We start from the raw sequence: 21,324 nt of genomic DNA, 5'->3' as shown, positions 1-21,324 counted from the left end.
AAGATCACTACATCATGTGTGATACAGAAACTTTTATTTTGCTTTATTTACTGTTAGTTGTGAGGCAAGTTTGAATGTGGAGGAGTGAGGTGTTTGCTGTTAGTGTAAATATTCAGAAAAATCGATTCAGGTGATTTTAATTTTAAAAATTAAAGTGACTGTTGCCAGAAATGGAAACCCTAGAGGCTCAATTGAATGTTATTCCTAACTACAGCAAGCCTATGGGACATAGATTATTGTAGACAGGATCACAATAATTTCAATATGACTACTCTAGATGGGTCAAAAATTTAATTTAGTATTAGTTACTTGTTTCCATTTGGCTTTTTGTCCTAAGATTGGTGCAGTGTATTTTGAGGGTAGAGGTCCAAAATTCTGCTTAGTCATGTGATATAGGTGGCTTGAGCACATTTAAATGGGTTCCATATAAAATAATTTGTATGTTGAAAAAAATCCAGATAACTTTTAGAGAAACTACAATTCAGTGTTTTTTCTTCTAAGTTTAATTCAGTTTTTTAATAAAATGAAGAAATGGATGGACATGTCAAATCTGTCTCAAGAATTTCGAGAGAGAGTGGAGAGACTGGAGAGAAACTTTGAAGTCTCCACAGTGATTTTCAAGAAGTTCACACCAATATTTTTGGATATATTTAAAAATCCTTATGAAGAACAACCTAAGCTACAAAGAAGCAGAAAACAGAGGTAATTACTGAAGTCAGAGGTACTTGGGTATTTGGATTTAATATAGCAATAATGAAAGTAGTTTATATATTCTCCTGTGGTGTGTAGAGGACATCCTGGAGTGGGTTTGTCCTCCCACTGCCTTTGATAGACAGGCTCTCCAACCAATCAATTTGAAACTCAGGCCCCCTGCTAATGGGACAGTGAACTCCCCTTGTGTTCCCAGTTTGCCTTCTGCCTCTCTTCCATTCAAATGTTGAAAAAAGAGCTCCAGATTTCCCTCATTCTTTCACTCATTGTGCCTTTGCACCTCTCTCCCTGCTCCCCCTTCCAGGGCCTTTTCTTTGAGCCACTCCTCTTGCATAAGGAAGCAGAAATTCTTCTGGGTCCCCGCAAGAAGGAAGGGAACTCTGATAAGGAGAGCTTTGAGCAGCAAGAGGATCCCCAACCAATCAGGCCTTTTAATCAGGAGGATGTTCAAGTCCTCAGCAAGGCCACGAAAGTCCTGACCTTAATCACCCAGCACTCCCCCACCCCTCCAGCAGACCCAGATTTCCTGTAAGGGCCGAAGGAGGTTTTGTGGGGGGCGGGGGAAGCAATCTCAGGGCATCAAGGTTCCCTTCCCCAGTACTTTTATGGATGTCATATCCCAGGAGTGGGCCAGACTAGCCTCTTCTAAAGCTCCTAGCTCACAGATGAAAGGATTCTACAACATCCCAAGGAAAATCATGTCCAAACTTAAGGTTCCTTTGGTGGATGCTGCAGTCTCAGTCCTGGTTTCCTCCTCAGTCTGTGTGAAGTACAGGCACGTGACACAGCCTCTCAGGAGTCCAGGCCTCCACAGCTTCTTTCATCATGCTAAAGTCTCCATTCTGTGGGCCAGGGAGATCCTTCCATCTCCCCCAGGGAGGTAAGATTAGTCCAGAGTGTATTACTGAAGGCAACACCGTTCTCTGCTGATGTCAGCTTATACAAACCTCGGGTTCTGTACCAGGACCCAGGCCACTACCATCTCTGTCAGGTGTCAGAATTGGCTTAACAACTGGCAGGCTGACTCCAGGGCAAAGACAACTTGACCTTTGCCCCCTTTGGGGGCACCAAGCTCTTTGGAGAGTTCCTGGAGCCAGTCTTGGTCAAGTCCATAGCCAAGCGAAGAGGGAGGAAAAGAGGCACCCTTGATCAGGCTCCTCCTCCTTTCATTTCTTTCCCTCTTCCTATAAGGATGTCAGAGCCCCTGTTTTCAAAACAGGCTGAAGCAAAACCAAGGCTTTTCCAAACAAGGCAACCCCAACTCCAACCCCCCTAGAATCCAGCCAAAAGCAAGTCCAGCAATCCTAACTCCAGGTCACCTTTGGTAGGGGAAGACTTTAAAATTTCCACCAAAGATGGGCCAATCCACTTCAAAGAGGTAGGTCCTTAGCATAGTCAGAGAGGGTTACAGGATATTGTTCCTATTCTTCACTTTCCCCTTCTTTATCCCTCTCTCTGGTCTCCCATAACCTGGTGAAAATCTACCTAATGAAACAGTCCATGGAACACCTTAGGAAACACCTTAGGAAAGTTGAGGCAATAGAGCTGATCCCTCCCAGGGATGGCTGCTTCATATTTTTCATAAATCTAAAGAAAAACAACCAATGCAGAGCCTTCCTTTACCTCAAAAGGGTAAACAACTTCCTTCCGTAGAGGAGACTCAGGATTTTTATATAATCTTCTGATACCCATTTTGAAAAATGGTTCTAGGAGCATTCTGTTAAACTGTGGAATTTAGGAGTAACTAATCAATGGGAATATTACATTCTGCTAAAAAAATAAAGGCAATGTGCTGAGGATACAGATGTACAATTTCTTCGATATGGCAGATAGAAGTTTTGCTAATGGAGGAGTCCAGTGTATTTCTCAGGTTCAAAATTGCTATGTATTATGCCATTTGCATATAATCAATATACATTAATTTATCAGCTATTCATCTTCAGTTTGACACTCTATAACTGAAACTTGCCTTTTCCTCGAATAGGCGGGTACCTTGTAGTGCTAAAGACTTATTCAATTTCTGCTGGACGCTATTTGTTTACACAAAAGGTAGGTTATTATTTTTTTCATATACAATATTCATTTTCAGTTGTTCAGCTGTGTGGTTTTAAGTTGACCTGATATGGTTTCTCCTAAAGGTAATTTCAGTATGATTGGAGATGATCTGGTGAATTCATACCATTTACTTCTGTGCTGCTTAGATCTGATTTTTGCAAATGCACTTCTGTGTCCATATAAAAGAGACTTACTGAATTCCTCTTTCAAAGGTATGTTCTTGAAATTTTCTCCACTAAAATAGAACTTTTCATATGTCTTTTGGAACATATTTTTAATGTTTGTTATTTGTGACAAACTCTTCCCATTTCCTAATTTAAAAAAACAAGGTTTGCCAGAAGATTTCCACACAGCTGACTTCAGAACTTCTGAAGAACCTCCATGCATTATTGCCACACTCTGTGAATTACATGATGGTCTTTTGGTAGAAGCCAAGGGCATAAAGGAACATTATTTTAAACCATATATCTCCAAGCTCTATGATTGGAAGGTAACTGCTAGGGTATTCTTTTGTTGGGTTTTTGTTTTGTTTGTTTTAAATAAAAAGGTAATGAAAATATGGTTCAAATCCATTTGAACCACAGGGTTTCTAATGTTTGTAGTTGTTAGCTATTCATGTTTGCTCATTCTGTCACCTAGGATATCAACCTTGGTCTGCAAGGTGTTTTACATTTCAGCTCCCAGAAACCTCAGCCATCATGGCCACTGGTCAAGGATTTTAGGTGCTGGAGTGAAAAATGTCTGGAGGACCAAACATTGAGATCAACTGTTGTCTTCCCGTCTCAAATTCTTCTTTCTGTTGGCCTGAGCTACCAATTTCCCTTTCTGTAAAATCAAAGCAGCTCAGCTAATAAGTACTGTAATAAACTTTTGCCTGTTTTATGCATCTGTGATGTTATAGCAGTTCAGCTAGTCACCTGTAATCTTTCAAACACAACCACATAGTGTATTACGATATGGATGGTTAGATTCTTGATTTTTTAAAAAGAAAATATAGTAGCTTTATTTTTTCCTTGGCGATTTCTGCAGAGGTGTTCAAACTGAGAAACCTACACCTGAGCAGAGCATGTTTGGAAATGTTTTAGAGCAGGGATATGAATCATGTTTGCCTCCAGATATTGTTAGACTGCAACATGAAGCATTCCTTACCATTGGCTGTCCTGGCTAGAACTTCTGGGTCATGTGATCTAACAACATATGAAGGGTGACATGATTTCCAACCTTGTTCTATAGCTACAACTTACTTTGGGGGGTGGGGGGTGGCCTTCCCACCAGTCCAGTGTACATGGCCAAAGAGGTAATGCCACACTTGTCTGTACAGTTCTTCCACAGTAATAGGATGGTAAAAAGAAATATTCCATCGGGCAGCGTTTTCATATTTCTCTAAGGCATCAATCTCGGCTTAATGACCAGTGATATTCATAAAAAGTATGTTGTTATCCACAGCTCCTGATTTGCTGGTGCACATCATGATTTATTAAGCTGAGACTACTACACTAGTTATTGCGAGACATGAATGCAGCCCTAGTCTCCAAAGTTGAACTAGTTTGGTCTACTGTTCCCAGTGAAGCTCTCATAGGAAGGAATTTTCAAAGACGTAGCCATGTTAGTCTGTTTCAGTATATGCCACCTTTAAGACGCATTCATTTTACCATGGGGGTTTGTAGGTTCCAGTCCACATCCTTAAATGCATGGTGTACCATATTTAAGCCTCAGTCAGGTACACACACACACACATATTTTAGGGTGGAACGAGCCAATGTAGAACGAGCCAATTAAGAAGACCAGAGTTCTAATCCCCACTTGGCCATGGAATTCCACTGAGCAAGTAACATGCATTCAGCTTCAGGGGAAGGCAATAACAAATCTCCTCTGAACAAATTTTCCTAAGAAAACCCCATTATAGGCTTGTGTTAGGGTCAGGAATGATTTGAAGGTACACAGCAAGGAATGGAATACATTGCTCTGGGCATTTTAGACAAGCCAAATACAGTATGGCAGAGTTCAGCTATGTATTTTGGCAAGTAGAAGAAAAGTGCTGGTTCTGATAAAAAATAAAGGATTACATTTCTAGACTTTGTTTGTTTTTGAGTCAATACTAGCAGACCCACTTGCATTGAAATGTCTGTGCATTTGTGCTCCTAGAAGCTGTTCTTAGCCTATGTTAGTTTTGTTTTTGCTTAAACTACTGTTTTTCTTTTTATATAGTGTACATTGTAGTGATATATTAACATAACATATTTATAAAAGCGCAAGACACTACAACCCACAACATTCCCCTATATACATATGTACCTGTCTCAAAAAACAAACCCAGAACAGAACAAAAAATAATTAAAAAGATAACAAATAAAAATGACTTCTTTTCTAATTCTTATATGTTCTTTTAGATTTTAAAAGGAGACTGTCTTTTGGATCTTAATAACTTTATAGATAACAAGTAAGTATTTCATTTGAAATAAACTCAGTTAATTTCTGATGTGCCAGTGTTTTATTATTGGGTGTAGTGGTTTGAGGGTTGGACTGTGACTCTGGAGAACAGGCTTTGAATTCCCACTGGGCCATGAAACCCACTGGGTGGCACTGGGGGCAAGTCACACTATCCCAGCCTCAGAGGATGGCAATGGTAACCCCTCTGAAGAAGCTTGCCAAGAAAATTCTGTGATAGGGTCGCCATAAATTAGAAATGGCTTGAAGGCACACAACAACAGCAACATTCAGTGAGATGTTTTCTGTTGCCTAAGAATAAAAAAACACGAGTTTTTCCGCACTAGAGTCTGAAGCATGTTTTGTGATCATACCCTCCTTATCTTGAACAACCCAGGGATCAGCTGATCAGTGTTGCAATTTCCATCTCTACAACTCCATTTTAAGACAAATAATTTGTGCAGACGGTTCAGTACCAAAGAATGTCAAGATTTGGATTTAGTAGTGAAATGGTGGGCCCTGTTTTTGAAAGTTTTAAAGTGCTGCCATTTAAATTGTATAAAGTAGGAACAGGCAACTTATATCCCAGAGAGTGCATTTATAAACCCAAGCAATTTTATTTTGATTGTGGTTGCCCTAACAGATGTGGAAGAGAGAAAGTGTAAATGTGGTGGTGAGTGAAAAAAATGATGATTAATGTCAAATGATGTGTCTTGTTTTACAGCAAAGCACTGAATAAAAAATATGAAGAATATGTTCTGACAGAAGGTGACTTTGATGAAAGGGTTTTCTTAGGGGCAGATGCAGAAGAGGAAATTGGAACTCCTCAGAAGTTTTCCACTGATATGCCATCTGGGAAGGTAATGACAAGAGCTCATGTGGAGTGCCATCTTCAACAGCATTTTGAAAAGGTAATGTAAACTGTTACTTTTTTAAAGAATAAAATGCTTAGTCTCCGAGAAAAAAGTAGTGTTACACTATCCCCCCCTCAGTTTCCCTAGCATGTTTCAGTCAATGAATATAGAAAACAATAGTAAGGTATTCTTCCAGGGGGGAAAAGATCCTAAATTAATGCTCTCAGATAAACCACTGAGGTCCGTTTTTATTTTGTTCAATTTTTTATTTTGTACACTATAGTTGAATATTAGCACTAAGTGGGGGAATTTGCATTTAAAGCTATTATTTCAAATAAAATTAAATTATTTATGTATACTACCTAGTAGACCACAAGTTGGACATGAGTCAACAGTGATGTGGCAGCTAAAAAGGCCAATACAATTTTAGGCTGCATCAATAGTAGTATAGTGTCTAGATCAAGGGAAGTAATAGTGCCACTCTATTCTGCTGTGGTCAGGCCTCACCTGGAATACTGTGTCCAGTTCTGGGCATCACAATTCAAAAAGAATGTTAACAAATTGGAGTGGGTCCAGAGGAGGGTGACCAAAATGGTAAAGTGTCTGGAAACAATGACCTACCAGGGGAGAGGGAGCTGGGCATGTTTAGCCTGGAGAAGAGACGGTTAAGACGGGTGATATGATAGCCCTGTTTAAGTATTTGAAGGGGTGTCACATTGAGGATGGAGCAAGCCTGTTTTCTGCTGCTCCAGAGACTAGAACATGGAACAATGGATGCAAACTACAGGAAAAGAAATTCCATCTCAACATTAGGAGGAACGTCTTGACCAGGGGTAGGCAACCTGCGGCCCGCGGGCCGGATGCGGCCCGGCAAGGCCTTGGGACCGGCCCCAGCCTTGTCCTGCCGCCGAATGCCGCCTGGGCCTTTGGGGGGTAATTGTCTATAGAAGCCTCAGAAACATGCATTTATATTAACTTTTTTTAAAAAATCAGCAAGTTTTTTTGCGTGTCCTCCATTTTTTTTAAAAATGTGTCTTCTATTTGAAAATCTTGTCCTACATTTGTCCTGGTTTATTTATATATTTAAATGTTTTTAAAAAATTATTTAATTATTTATTTTTTGGCTTTGGCCCCCCCAGTTATCTGAGGTACAGCAACCCGGCCCCCGGCTCAAAAAGGTTGCCTACCCCTGGTCTTGACAATAAGAGCTGTTTGACAGAGGAATACACTCCCTTGGAGTGTGGAGGAGTCTTCTTCCTTAGAGGTCTTTAAAGAGAAGCTGAATGACCATCTGTTGGGGATGCTTTGATTATGATTTCCTGCATGGCAGGGACTTGGACTCTAGATGACCCTTGTGGTCTTTTCCAACTATGATTCCATGATTCTGTCAGGCTTGGAAAATTTGTGGCCCTCTGGTTCTTTCTGGGCTCCACTTCTCATGAGCTTCAGCTGACCTAGCCAATGGTGAAACATGATGATTGTAGAAATCTGACATGTGGAGACCCACAGGTTTCTTATCTAGTACTATAAACCAAGGATGGCTAAACCGCAGCTTGTGAGCCATGTCCATCTCTTTGACATGTAATGTATAGCTCACAGAAATATGTTGTGTGTGCTCCTTTTTTTACATTACAATTCATATAAAAGGTTTGTAAAAAAAACAACATGCTTTACAATTATTTACTGGATGTAAATGGAGTGTCTTCTGGATTAAAAAATATGTTTAATGTTGATGGTGTGTAAATATGTTTAAGAATTTAAATTCTAATTTTAATGCTAGATTTGAGTCAGTGAGTTAAACAAATTTTGGATTTAGAATTAAGAGGAATTGTACTGGAGAATCAGTAACTGTACAAACTGGGATTGACAATATTAGTTTTATTGGACATGGTTTGTGATCATGTGGTTGTGGGGTGTATGGCTGAATTGCTGGCAGTGAAATTAGTGGAGTATTAGCACCTTAAATATTTCCTCAGAACAACCAATGTTAATCTCAGCATCAGTTATCTGCTTCTAGGAACCTTCACCAGGTTCCAAACCTCTGCATAAAGTCTTCTGCCTCCCTTCTGTCATTTAAAGTGTTTCCTCTCAGGGCATTTACACAAGTCATATGAGGGTCAGAATTAGGAACCTTATCCTCAAGGAAAGCTCATTTCATATTCTATATAGGCATTGTCAGCCTCCACAGCTTCTTCTACTACCCTTCCTATCTCTGAAATTTGCAGAGAAGGCAGTTGGGCCAATCCTGGTATTTCTGTTAAACAGTACTGTGTAGTCCTATTTGTATCTGCTATGGTGGCCTTTTGCAGGTGGAGTCTCCCATCATCAAGCGCATCTTAACTAAATAGATATCAGGTATGAATCCTCCCTTGCTAGAGAATAGTTTGGGAAAATCACATTCATCACATCTCCAGAACACAGCCCAAAAAATGATATGTTGATTATCCATTCAAGGATGGTGTGAGGGAAGCATCCATCTTCTGCAATGGCCCACTTGTAATGTGTGGAGGGATAGGGCCCGTCTTTCCTTCTCTTCCTCTCACAGAATCATAAAGTTGTAAGGGGCCTATCCATCAGGTCCATTTTTTTTAGAATAGTGCCCCCCCCCCCACAAGTAACATGCAGTTTCGCTTAATGATCAATGCTTTCTTAGTGATTTTGGATTAATTTGTATTCTGCAATTTGATAATGAATTTTGTTAATATTTTTGTAGCTAACATGGCCAAAGTAATTAAAGAAATTTCATTTTGACTTGCTAGAAAAGATCCTTTGCACCTTCTACTCCCTTGACTGGCAGAAGATACCTAAGAGAGAAGGAACCCGTCATTACTCCAGTTGCTTCTGCAACACAAAGTGTAAGCCGGCTACAGAGTATTGTAGCAGGGCTGAAAAATGGACCAAGTGAACAGCTTTTAGCTATTTTTGAGTAAGTGGGTACCATCATTTCCTATTACCTAGATCTTTAGATCTTTTTGTCTTTCCATCTTTCTGACTTTTATTAGTTCTAGATTAGGGGACTATGGTCCAAAGACTCAATGTTGTATTTCCCAAAATGCAAAACTTATTATTGTTATATGGCAAAATGCTTCTTGAAATATAGAGGACATTTGAAAGCAATTTGCATCATGGCATAGGGGTTCCTCAATTCATAAAACCGTCAAAAACTGATGAAAACTATTTAAAAATCTGTCCAGATGTGTCTAGAGTAGCTCTTTGAAATCTAGCTGAGAAACATAAGGGCTAAGATCTTGGATGGCACATGCAAAGTGTAACTGATTTACATACGCAGCCTTGTGTCTGCCCCATAACTCAGACATCATCTTAACCTTACGGAGCCACTGCTTCAGCAGTTAAATAACAATAGAAAAGGAGAAGGGAGGAAGTGGACAATGGGAAGAGTTTCTTGTCCTGCTGCAGTTTATCTGAAAGGCAGATGGCTAATTTTCCTTTGTCTCTCTCCCAGAAAGAGTGGGACTTTGTTATCCATAGGGGTTTGGTTCCAGGATGCCCCATGTATAACAAAATCCATGGATGCTCAAGTCCCATTAAATATAATGGCAGAGCAAAATGGAAAATCAAAGTTTGCTATTTGGAATTTATACTTTTTTGGAATATTTTCAAGCTGTGGATGCTTAAATCCATGGATAAAAAAATCTGTGGATAAGGGGGGCTGACTGTATTCTACACTGGGCATCATATAGCGGTTCCTTACCTGTAAAGTGAATTTTAAAACTCTGAATCCTAGAATATTTACTGGAATGCATGTGGAAACTAGTAGTCTAAACAAAAGGGGGATGGGAGCGAGAGGAGCTTATTGTCAGAATGAGGGACCAGAATCCAGGACAATCAACCAGTCAGCTTCATGTAGAATAAACAGAACTTTATTGATAGCTCCAGAATCAGCAATTCCACATCATTCAGCTTCTTAGCTGAGACTGACCCCTCCCAGCAAAAGCAATAGCTAAAACCCCAGGCTTATCTACTCCACCCCCAGCCACAAGCATGCATAAAAACATCCCCACTTCTTTCTCACCATTATTCATTCCCCCATCTCTCCCCCCTTTCAGCTCCTAACACTCTCTGCTCCGAGCTGCATCCCAAGCCTCTGACAGAAACATTCAAGGACACTTGCTAATCAGCACCTGGCACTGCCTAGCCCCCACATGCTCTAACTAACCTAAGCCTAGCAAAAGCATCCCAACCCCCATCATCCCCACCAACACAACATAAAACATACATCTGGTAGAATACAGCCAGGATTCTAACACTTATATAGTAAGGAGAAAGCAAAAGGAAAAGAGTGTGTTTTGTTGGGATGGGTGAGAAATTGAGTTTTTAAAAATTTATGAACCTGTTTCATTCTTAACAAGGCTCAAATCAGGGAGGTGTGTGTGTGTGTGTGAAAAGAACAAAATCAAGAGATGCAATTTTTTATTTTCATTCTGGCAAATTTAATGTTGTGATATACCGTAAATGTAAATCGACACAGGCCATTGCAAAGCATATACCATACAGTAGTGACAGAAACTATATTTTTCTGTCACCATTGCATTTTTACAGTGTCATCTAGTAGAGCTGACTTCACTCTGTCCCATAAAAAAAGAATGCAGACTACTTAATAACTCACTGTGAAGAATTTGCATGATACTTTGCAGATTGATCAGATCTGTTCTGGCGTAGATGTTGTAGGTGATTACAGATTCAGTGGATGTAGCCTTTCCCCCTATTTGTTCTCTGTTATTGGATAGATTTCAGTTTGTGCAGCCTTGGAGAAGTGAGAGCCACCACATATGTATGGGACCTGTGCCCTCTCTGGCTCTTAAAAGGAGGAACACTTCCTGGGGAGTAAGGCAGGTTCCTGTTCTGCCTAAAATAGGCTGTAGCAAAGCCATCATTGAAAAATGTCCCTGAACCTCACCATAGTAGAGAATACCATCCAGTCTCCAATATTCCTTTTTTGGGTCAAGATTCTAGAATGTATGGTAACTTCCCAGTTTCAGCAGTTCCTAAATGAAATAGATTATCTAGATTCATTTCATTCTAGCTTCAGGCCTGGTTATGGGAAGAGACAGCTCAATTCAGTAAATGATAATAATAAATAATGCTGTTTAACATATATATGAAGTTGCCGGGCAATGTTGTCTTAGTTTTGGGGTTTGGCGTACTGAATACACTACCTCTATCTGTCCTTTCCATCCAATTCCAAGGAAATTATTTTGAAATGGAACCAATGTGTTCTGTTAGTCACGGACTGGATGAGCATGAACAAATTGAAGCTTAATCAGAGGTGCTCCTGACCTAGTCATTCATAAGGCAGATCAGGGAATAGGAAATCATCATGTACTGAATTGTGCTACACCTCCTGAAGATGTAGATTTGCACTTTAGGTGTACCCTTGGACCCTTCCCTGAGCCTGTATATCCAGGCTTCAGCGGTGGTTAAAATTAGTGTGCCATCTGTGCTCATTCTTGGAGATGCCTGATCTGACCATGATGTTGCATGCCTTGATTACATCCTGTAACTACTGCAAGACATTCATCCTGGAACTGCCTTTGAAAACTGTTCAGATACATCATAAGGTCCAAAATGCTGTGGCCAAAGTGCTGATCAGATAGCTACAGGAACATAAAACTCCCTTGATGAAACAGCTTCACTGGCTTCTGGTGTGCATCTGGGCACAGTTCAGGATGTTGGTTATGGCTTAGTCCAAACTATCTGAAAAACTATTTCCCTATATAAGCATGGCCAAAGCTTAAGATTTTGCGGGGGAGGACTTTTCCTCAGTTCCATCACTGTTACAGGCCCTTGTAAGAGAATCTTTTCAGTGGCTGCTGCCAGGTTGTAGAATTCCCTCTCACAGGAGGCCAGGTTGCCTCCCTCTCTGCTTTCTTTTCACCAGTCACTTAAGACCCTCTCATTAAAACAGACATTTGATGACTGGTTGTGAAGAAGGGTTCTTGTGGAAGGTTGCTGCATTTTGTCTTTGTTATATTTTAAATAATTTTATGGTTTTTAAATTGATGATGTTTTAATATGATTGTTTGTTTAATTGGGGTTTACCTTTTATTTGCAAGTTTTTAGTATTATTTTGTTTTAATCTTGCTGTAAGCTGCTTGGGTTCTGGTGTTGAGGGAAAGACAGGATATTAAAATAAATAAAATAAAGCACAACATATGTAATCCGCTGTATTTTTAAATGCCTCTTTTCGACATAATTGTAATTGAATTACATTTGTAAGATATGCACACATTTAATATATATTAAATATGTAATACAGTATTAATTTAATATGCTAACCCACTCATATTGTGAATTACAGTTGGGAATATTAAGGGAAAAAATAAAGCCCAATTGTTTAATGTGGGACTCTTTGCAGGATCCCAGCCTTAGAGCATTCTTTGAACCCTCTTGCATTAGAGGACAGGGCTTCACACCCTGGACTGGTACAAGATGCTACATCTCATGATAATAGAAGGTTGGAGACTGGCTATCCCTCTCTTCTACAAAACAACCACCCTTTCCCAGAGACTTCTTCTTGGATGTTTTCATTGCTATGCCTACTTCTTTACAATCTTTCTCTATCTTGTAAGTGTTTCTCCCTTTTTCTCCCATCTTCAGCCTGCTTTCCTGCTTATAAAGTTGAAGCTATCTTTATGCCCCCAGAGCCAAAGTGGTGTAATGTTTAGAATTTTGGACTAGTTTCAGATGGAACTATTAAACCCGCTGGCTTATCTTGGGGCAGTCATTCTTTCAGCCTGACTGCTCTCCCTGGGCAGATTTTAGAACAAAATGAGGTGGAAAAGAATCATTGACACCTCTTTGAAGCCATTGAAGAAAAGATATAAATGTAAAAACCTCATTTGCTTATTTTCTAGCCCTAATAATATTGAGCATGTTTGGACTTAATTATGACAGGCTGCTGTGGGGAAAAAACAAAATCATATCTTACTTGGACTCTTTTGGAATATATTTTTCCTGACAGTTGTTAATGTGCAATAAAGAGAAGGGTGTGTATGTGCAGATATATGCACATAAGTGTGTTTATTATGTAAATATAAGAAACATTTATTTGTGTCCTACTATAGGTCTTCTATACGAAATCCTACCGAGAAGATCATGAACAGAGTGAAAGAAATAGGTGAAATTTTCTGTCAGAACTATACTCGGTCTACTGATGATCAGCCAGGATCTCATATAGGTAAAAAATGGAAATGAGAAAAAAACAAAAAACTGCACATCAAACTGGGTAAAAGCACAAATTTCAGTCTGTAATAGAAAGAGCATCAGTGATAATATTTTTATATTTGTGTACTTATACTATGTAGTATTCATTGGAGCTTACCCATAGACAACTACTGGATAGGACTGCACTCTTAACTGCTTTTTTTTTTTTGCCTCTCAGAAGTCCTATTGAGTTCAAGGGTCCTAATTCCAGGCAAACGTCTGTAGGATTGCAATACTAATTCGTGAAGTATTTGCTTTTTTTTTTCTTCATAAGAATAAAGTCATATCCTTTTTAAGTTTTAGTATAAACATAATTACAGAAACTGTGTAAACTGTGTAAAACCTTTCAACATCAACATCATAGATGTTTGTCTTAAATTACAGATTTTGCTGTTAATCGGTTAAAATTGGCAGAAATTCTTTATTATAAAATATTGGAGACCATAATGGTACAAGAAATGCGAAGACTGCATGGAAAAGATATGTCTGTAAGTACACTCGTCCCCCCCCACATTTGCAGCTTTGACTTTTGTAGATTTGATTATTCACGGATTTTATTAATATGTTCTCCCTATCTCTAGGTCATCCAGCGCAACTCTATGGTCAACTTTAACCAAATGTTGCACTGAAGGACCTAGAAATTCCTAGAGAGAAACTCCACTAGGCATTAGTAGCTCCTCCAGTGCAATTCTATGGTCAGTGTCTGGCAGGTGTTGAACACAGAGTTGCGCTGGAGGACCTAGAGATTCCTAGAGGGGTGTTCTCTCAGGTAAAAACATTGCTTTTGTTATTTGCGGTTTTCCCACATTCATGGGGGTCCTGTGCCCCTAACCTCAGCGAATGTGGAGGGATGAATATAGATAACTGTTGGGCACTGGAAGGTGGGGAGAGATGAAAAGCTTTGCTCATGAATGAAACCAGTCCTCAAAATTTTCAAATTATATGTGTTTAAGATAGACTTTTGCTGTATGGTGATTCAGTGGTAGAACATACAATTTGCATTCAGCAGGCCCTAGCTTCTCCAGTTCAAAAGGTAGGGGAAAGACTTGTTTGAAATCTTCGAGAGGTACTGCTTGTCACAGTAAGCAGCAAAGAAGTAGCAATCATCTGGCCCAGTATAAACCAGATTAAACATATTAAGACTCCTCTTAATATTGCTTCCTCTCTAGTTCACTTTGTGTGTGTATTTGCTGTGAAGTTGCCTGTTCTCTAAAGGTAACTCTGTGAATTTCATAGAATATTCTTAGGCAAGGAATACTCAAGAGCTGTTTTTGCTATTTCCTTCCTCTGAAATGTAACCTACTATGACAAGTCTTCCATTCAAGTACTAACCAGAGCTGACAATGCTTGACTTCCAAGATCAGACAGGATTTAGGCTCCAGTTCACTTTAGTGTGACTTAATTACTAGAATGGTTTTCTGAATAGAAAGAAAGGATTGCACAAACATCATCTCCCCTGCAAAACAGGATAGAAGCTATATCAGCTGTGTTAGCTTTCCAAGATGAAACTATTTTGGACCATGTTATTGTTGATGGGTGGCTTCAAGTCGTTTCTGATTTATGGCAATCCTAAGGTGAACATATCATGGGGTTTTCTTGGAAAGATTTGGTTAGAGAAGGTTTGCCATTGCCTTCACCTGTGGCTGAGAGCATGTACATTTACTAGAAACTTCATTTTAGATTGATGTGCTATTTAAAATATTTATGTGTCACATCTCTGCATACTATCCACCTCCAAGGTCAATTTCAACAAATAGAATTATTTAAAACAATAAGTATACAAATAAAAACATGTAAAAGCTGTTAAACAACCTCTTAAAAATAACCACAAGACATTTAAAAAGCCAGAGCAGGTACATCTGGTTTTAAGTTCCAAAGTCTTAGGTCCAAAACACATTGTAGAAATAATCCAGTTGGATACTATTTTAATTGCCTTGGTTCTTTTCTAGGGAATCCTGGGAACTGTAGTGTGTTGTGGCACCAGTGACTATTTTGAAATAGTATAATTGACAAAGCTTCTTTTTAAAAGAACTTGGCAGAAACAAGAAACAAGATGGAGCACTTAATTGACAGTACTCTGTTAAATCTTTTGTAAGCTCTTTAATACAGTACCAAAGAATTTTCCACCTAACTCACGTTCAAGTTATCCTAAGGAAACTGCTTGGATATCTAACAGCTCTGTAATAGAGTTGGAGAAATATATCAACTTTCAGTTTGTTATACAAGTGTGAATAATAATTGTACTGTTTGATTTTACCTTTCAGGCTCTTTTAGAGCAAGATATTTTCCATTGTTCCCTCTTGGCATGTTGCTTGGAGATTGTGCTATTTGCATACAGTTCACCGCGGACTTTCCCCTGGATCATTGAGGTTCTTGACCTCAGGCCATTCTATTTCTATAAGGTATGCACAAGCAAAGCATTCATGTCATGTATCTAAAGTTGCCATAGGGCTGTTTTAGACAGTACATACTAGTGAGCCCACTTTTGCCATTGGACACTTGATAAGGGACACAGAGGATAACAGTGATAGCAATAGCAAGTACGTTTCTATACTGCTTATCAGTGCACTTAAGCACTCCCTAAGCAATTTACAATGTGTAAGCTAATTGCCCCCAACAATCTGGGTACTCATTTTAGCGACCTTGGAAGGATGCAAGCCCGAGTCGAGCTTGAGCCCTTGGCTGGTATTGAGCTCAAAATCTTGCAGTTTGTGAGTGAGTGGCTGCAGTACAGGCATTTAACCACTGCCCCACCAAGGCTCCATTGATCAATTAATCCAATCTCCTGGCAGATACACCTGGATAGTACATATTTAATCCACTCATACATAGTTTGCAAGTACCTGTAAAACATCTTAGTAGATTATTGCACTACATTCTTAAAGTGTTGCTATTCCACTTTTAACTGTTCTGGCTGCCTCCTGTTGCATTCTGGGATTTGGAGTTTACGGACAGGCATTTAGAATATTCAGCCAGAGAGCTCTTAGGTCTCACTAAACTACAAACCACAGAATGCAACAGGAGGCTACCGGAGCAGTTAAACAGTAACTCTTTAAGAGTGTAATGTGATAATCTCCTTAGTGTAATATGTGGATGACTCAAGTTTTTTTGCATTTAATATTAATTAAAACTGGAGAACAGTCCAGTATTTGTGGGAAATGATCACATGAGTCAGATGCAGGGACAGTTCCTAGATAAATGCTGTTTCTGAAGATTATGCTAATACACCCTTCAGATTTGTGACTTTGGCTTTGTGGATTTGATTATTTGCAGATTTAATTAACGTGTTCTCTGTAGGGATCTCTAAGTCCTCTAGTACAACTCTCCTGGAAGTTAACCATAGAGTTGCACTGAAAGACCTAGAGTTCACTAGAGAAAATACTGTATGCATTTGTTGGTCCCCCAGTGTGATTCTGTGGTCAACATCTGCCAGTTGTTAACCATAGAGTTGCACTAGAGGATCTAGAGATTCCTACAGAGAGGTTTTCTCAGGTTAGAAAAAAATGTTTTTTTATTTGCATTTTTCCCTACTTTCATGGGGATCCTGTGCCTTTAAACCACTGTAGAAACATGATTATAAAAAGATTCCTTTCTGTGTCCAGAAAGAATGCAGGAAGGGACAAAAATTGTGGAACTATCTGAAAGGAAGATATTTTAATGAGCAATCCTTAATCTGAGATGGGGAGAATGTTTTAATGATGTAGATTTGCACTGGGAAGGTATGACTGAACTGTCTTTTAAATTGAAGGTGATTGAAGTATTGATTCGATCAGAAGAAGGACTTTCTCGAGACATGGTGAAACATCTCAACAGCATTGAGGAACAAATTCTTGAAAGCCTAGCATGGACAAAAGATTCTGCCCTGTGGGGTGCCCTCCAAGCATCTGAAAACAAGGTTCCTACCTGCGAAGAAGTATGTTAGCAGGCAAATAAGATAGACGACATGAGCATTATTCTTTTCAACTTGGGAATCTAGAAACATGATTATTTAATGATAGATTAGTACCTTTTATTTAAAAAATTATGTAAACAGGAAACAGTATTACTGTATTCCTATTTCTTGAAACTGCCACTTTTTCTTTCCTAGGTAATATTTCCATGTAATTTTGAAACAGGAAATGGAGGAAGAGGGCTAGGACATCTTCCCATGATTCCAGCATCTCCTATAGTGCATCCTCGAGTAAAAGAGGTTCGGACAGATCTTGGGGGGAATATTAAACGGGGTATGTCTGATCTAATTACTGTGTTCTGTGTTTATAAGATCTGATATGAAACAGTGTCTCTGAGTAGCAGTTACCTGAATTTACTTAAAAGTTAGAATAGAAGTGTTTCACTTTTTTTTCTTTCTGCAACTAAAGAGCGGTTTCAGTGTTGTTCTGGGAGATTGCTTTAATTATTGCATGCATCTTTAAGTACGAAAATACTGGCTAGAGGAAACCGACGAACAGTCTTATCCATAGATGTCTGTTTTTGTTCCGAATGCAGTTCAGTAGTTATTCTGGCCCAAGTATGTCAGAGGATTATCAAATGTGGCCCTAACAATCACAGCATCCCAGCATTCCTCACCATTGATGGAATTTGGGGTTGGACAGGTTCATTTTGCCCTTCTTTCATGTAGACTTTGGAAGATAGTTTTTATACAAATAGAAGCTTGGAATTTATATACTTGTCTTAGTGTCTATAACTTCTCTATCACAACATTCATTTGTGAAATTTCAAAGCTATGCTTCTGTAACTTTTTTCATTTTGTAGTGATGCATTTCCCCCTCTATTTTAGATATGCAAACATTATCTCCAATCTCTGTTCACGATCGTTATAGTTCTCCGATGGCTGGAAGTGCTAAGAGAAGGCTTTTTGGGGATGAAAGCCCAAGAGAAAAATCAGCAGAAAAAATTATCACTGATGGGACTAGGTTGAAAATTGCTCCAGTGTCAAACTTTATTGATGAACATTTGTCTGTCTCACCTGAACAAACAGTTCTCAGCATGTCAACAAATACAGTAACAGGACATAAAATGACGATTCCATTGCATAGTAAGTAGTACACATTAATGCATTGTATAATGTGGTTTTAATATTGGTTCTTACTCTTAGAAAAAAGCAGTGATTGTGAAAAGATTTAGATATAACCTGAGCTGGCATTTCACTGTATGGTGAAGTTGCCAGTTTAGACAGCTTATTTGGGGTGATATAAGAGGGCTGTAAAATATTGGTTACTTAATTTGTTTTATTTTTACTGCTGCCTTAGTTTTTAAAATAATTTGAGCTTTGATTATGTGCATCTTGACAGGAAGTGCCATATTCTGCTTAATACCAGATGAATGCCTACTCTCAGCTTTTGTGGAAAATGCAGTTTGGAATGCTCAGTTATAGGCACTATGTAGAGAAATTGAGTTAACTGGTTAATAAAACAACATGCATATCAGTATCCAGATTACAAAATGAAAGATGTTATGTTTTTGGTGTCTGTTTCAGTTTTCTTCTATTTGCAGTTAACCTATATAAATAGATTAATATCTTTTTAACTTTTGAATATACCTTAGGTATTCCATATGATACTGGACGGATCACTTTGATACCCATCTCAATCAGTATATCTGAAGAATCTAAAGTGGACAGCCATGGACTGGTTCCCCTAAGTGCTCAAACTTTATTGAATGTGTCCCCCAGTCAATTTCATATGACTCAAACACAAGAGATTTCTCATCCAGCAGGAAGCAGACCAAAGAAAACTGGATCTCTAGCACTATTTTTCAGAAAGGTATAAAATATTCTAGGATACATTGATTAAAATCCCTACTACTACCAAGCCAAAATGTTTCATAGTAATAGCCCTATTTCATGTTAGTAGGAATAATGAAACACTGTACCCAGGAGGATTTAGAGTACTAAATCATACAAAATCGAAGGTTGTTGTTGTGTGTCTTCAATTCATTTCCAACTTACAGTGACCGTAAGGTGAGGCTATCACAGGATTTTATTGGCAAACCTCTTCAGGGGGAGTTGTCATTACCATACTCTGAGGCCAAAAAAGTGTGACTTGCCCAAAGTCATCCATTGGATTTCCATGGCCGAGTGGGGATTCAAATCCTGGTCGCCACAGTCATGTCCCATTGTCTCCAGAGTCATATTCTAACCACTGTGCCCTACTGGCTCTCAATTGATGTACTCAAACTGATAACATTAATAATTTAATAACATTACTGAGGGTCCACATATGTGACTAGAATCATGGGAAAAGCTGACAGGCACTGGGGAGCATCTAGTGCAGAATGAATTATCCTTTGGAGATTAGAATGAAAAATATTTTTATAATCTAAATAAGGACAGCATAAAACTAGTCAGTGAGCAAATAGAAAGACATGGCAGCCAGTCAAAGAAGCAAAAGAGTTAAGCAGACATTGGTACATAATTGTTTTTGTATTGTTGCTAGATGTCTCCATGCTACTATGGACAAATGGAATGACTTCTTTTAAAGAATATAGACATTTCTGCACTAGAGGGGTTGCGTGCTCTCTTCAGGCAAGAAGCTATACTGAGCGTAGCAATGCTCCCATGTCAGGCAGGATTTTAACAAGGAGCCAGACTAAATGTGCCAAACAGCTACAGTGGTACCTCGGGATACGAATTACCCAGGTTACGAATTTTTCGGGATACGAATAAATCCCATAGGGATTTATTGTTTCGGGTTACGAAGGTTTTTTCGGGTTACGAAAAAACCCTGGCGCTGTTTAAATGGAGCCGCGGCAGAGCCGCGGCTTTTTTCCCCATTAGCGCCTATGGCAATTCGGGTTACGAAGGTTTTTCGGGTTACGAAATTAGCCGCGGAACGAATTAATTTCGTAACCCGAGGCACCACTGTACTGGGCAACTGCAATAGTGAAAGATGGCAATGGCATAGCATCTCCCAGAGACAGCAGTAGCATAACTAAAATTTGTTAGTATTGCGTGGAAGGCACCATGGTACACTTATTCTGAATGTCTTTACCATGAAAACCTCATCATTAGAAAATTCAAAATGAAATGAGATAGTAACAGAAGATGAGACTTCCAGGTTGGACGGCACTTAGCTAGCTACTGGGGAAGAGCAAGAGACCAGTCTCAGTAATGCTGGGGATAATGACATAATCGGGCACAAGCCAAAAGGATGTTTAGCTGTTGACATGCTATAAAGTGAAAGGAAAGTCCAAAGCTGCACAACACATACTATAGGAACATGGAATGTGAGAAGCCTCAATCAAGGTAAAGGTAAAGGTAGTCCTTTCACATGAATGTCTAGTCATAACCAACTGTAGGGGGAGGTGCTCATTTGTACCAAACACTATTATGGAAGCTAGAAATAGTAAAACACAAAATGGAATACAGTGGTACCCCGGGATACGAATGCGCCGCCTTACGAAATTTCCGGGTTACGAAAAAAATCCATTTAAAAAAACTGTTCCGGGTTACGAAGGTTATTTCGGGTTACGAAAAATTTTTTGGTGCTTTTCGGCGCTATTTCGCATGAAATCGCGGCTTTTCCCCATTAGCGCCTATGGCTTTTTCGCCTTACGAAGATTTTCGGGTTACGAAAGCGGCGGCGGAACGAATTAATTTCGTAACCCGGGGTACCCCTGTATATAAAAATTGCAATACTTGTGGTGATTGAGCTGAAGTGGACAGGATTTGGACATCTTGAGCCAGATAATTGTACAGTTTTATTCAGGAAATTAAAATCAGAATAAATGGGGTGGCTAATAATGAGGAGAGATGTAGTAAAAGCAGTCAAAAGATATAATGAAAAGTCTGACCAAATCACCAGTAAAACTTTAGGGAAAACTCATCAGTACAGTGGTGCCTCGGGTTACGAAAGTAATTCGTTCCGCGGCCGCTTTCGTAACCCGAAAAGCCTTCGTAAGCCGAATTGCCATAGGCGCTAATGGGGAAAAGCCGCGTTTCGTGCGAAAAAGCGCCGAAAAGCACCAAAAATTTTCTTCGTATCCCGAGAAAACATTCGTAACCCGGAACAATGATTTCCAATGGGATTTTTTCGTATCCCGAAAATTTCGTAAC

The 21,324-nt window shown here is 39.2% G+C and overlaps 1 protein-coding gene across 3 annotated transcripts in view; it reads left to right on the top strand.

Annotated features, from left to right (window-relative positions):
- Nucleotides 1-21,324, top strand: part of RBL1 (RB transcriptional corepressor like 1) — a 34,793-nt gene that overhangs the window by 5,249 nt on the left and 8,220 nt on the right. For 2 of the 3 annotated variants that reach the window (XM_042463519.1, XM_042463517.1), the window contains exons 3-16: nucleotides 502-702; nucleotides 2,696-2,760; nucleotides 2,850-2,978; nucleotides 3,096-3,256; nucleotides 5,157-5,206; nucleotides 5,918-6,104; nucleotides 8,807-8,973; nucleotides 13,133-13,245; nucleotides 13,656-13,759; nucleotides 15,536-15,673; nucleotides 17,020-17,184; nucleotides 17,359-17,494; nucleotides 18,049-18,306; nucleotides 18,816-19,033. In XM_042463519.1, coding sequence (XP_042319453.1) covers nucleotides 502-702; nucleotides 2,696-2,760; nucleotides 2,850-2,978; nucleotides 3,096-3,256; nucleotides 5,157-5,206; nucleotides 5,918-6,104; nucleotides 8,807-8,973; nucleotides 13,133-13,245; nucleotides 13,656-13,759; nucleotides 15,536-15,673; nucleotides 17,020-17,184; nucleotides 17,359-17,494; nucleotides 18,049-18,306; nucleotides 18,816-19,033 — 2,092 coding nt within the window. The remainder of the gene's footprint in view (nucleotides 1-501; nucleotides 703-2,695; nucleotides 2,761-2,849; nucleotides 2,979-3,095; nucleotides 3,257-5,156; nucleotides 5,207-5,917; nucleotides 6,105-8,806; nucleotides 8,974-13,132; nucleotides 13,246-13,655; nucleotides 13,760-15,535; nucleotides 15,674-17,019; nucleotides 17,185-17,358; nucleotides 17,495-18,048; nucleotides 18,307-18,815; nucleotides 19,034-21,324) is intronic. The other variant, XM_042463518.1, reaches the window with a different exon arrangement.

Source organism: Sceloporus undulatus, chromosome 4, assembly GCF_019175285.1.
Source record: "Sceloporus undulatus isolate JIND9_A2432 ecotype Alabama chromosome 4, SceUnd_v1.1, whole genome shotgun sequence".
NCBI classification, from domain to species: Eukaryota; Metazoa; Chordata; class Lepidosauria; order Squamata; family Phrynosomatidae; genus Sceloporus; species Sceloporus undulatus.
Note: the sequence above shows the minus strand (reverse complement) of the source record. Positions and strands in the feature narration are given on the sequence as shown.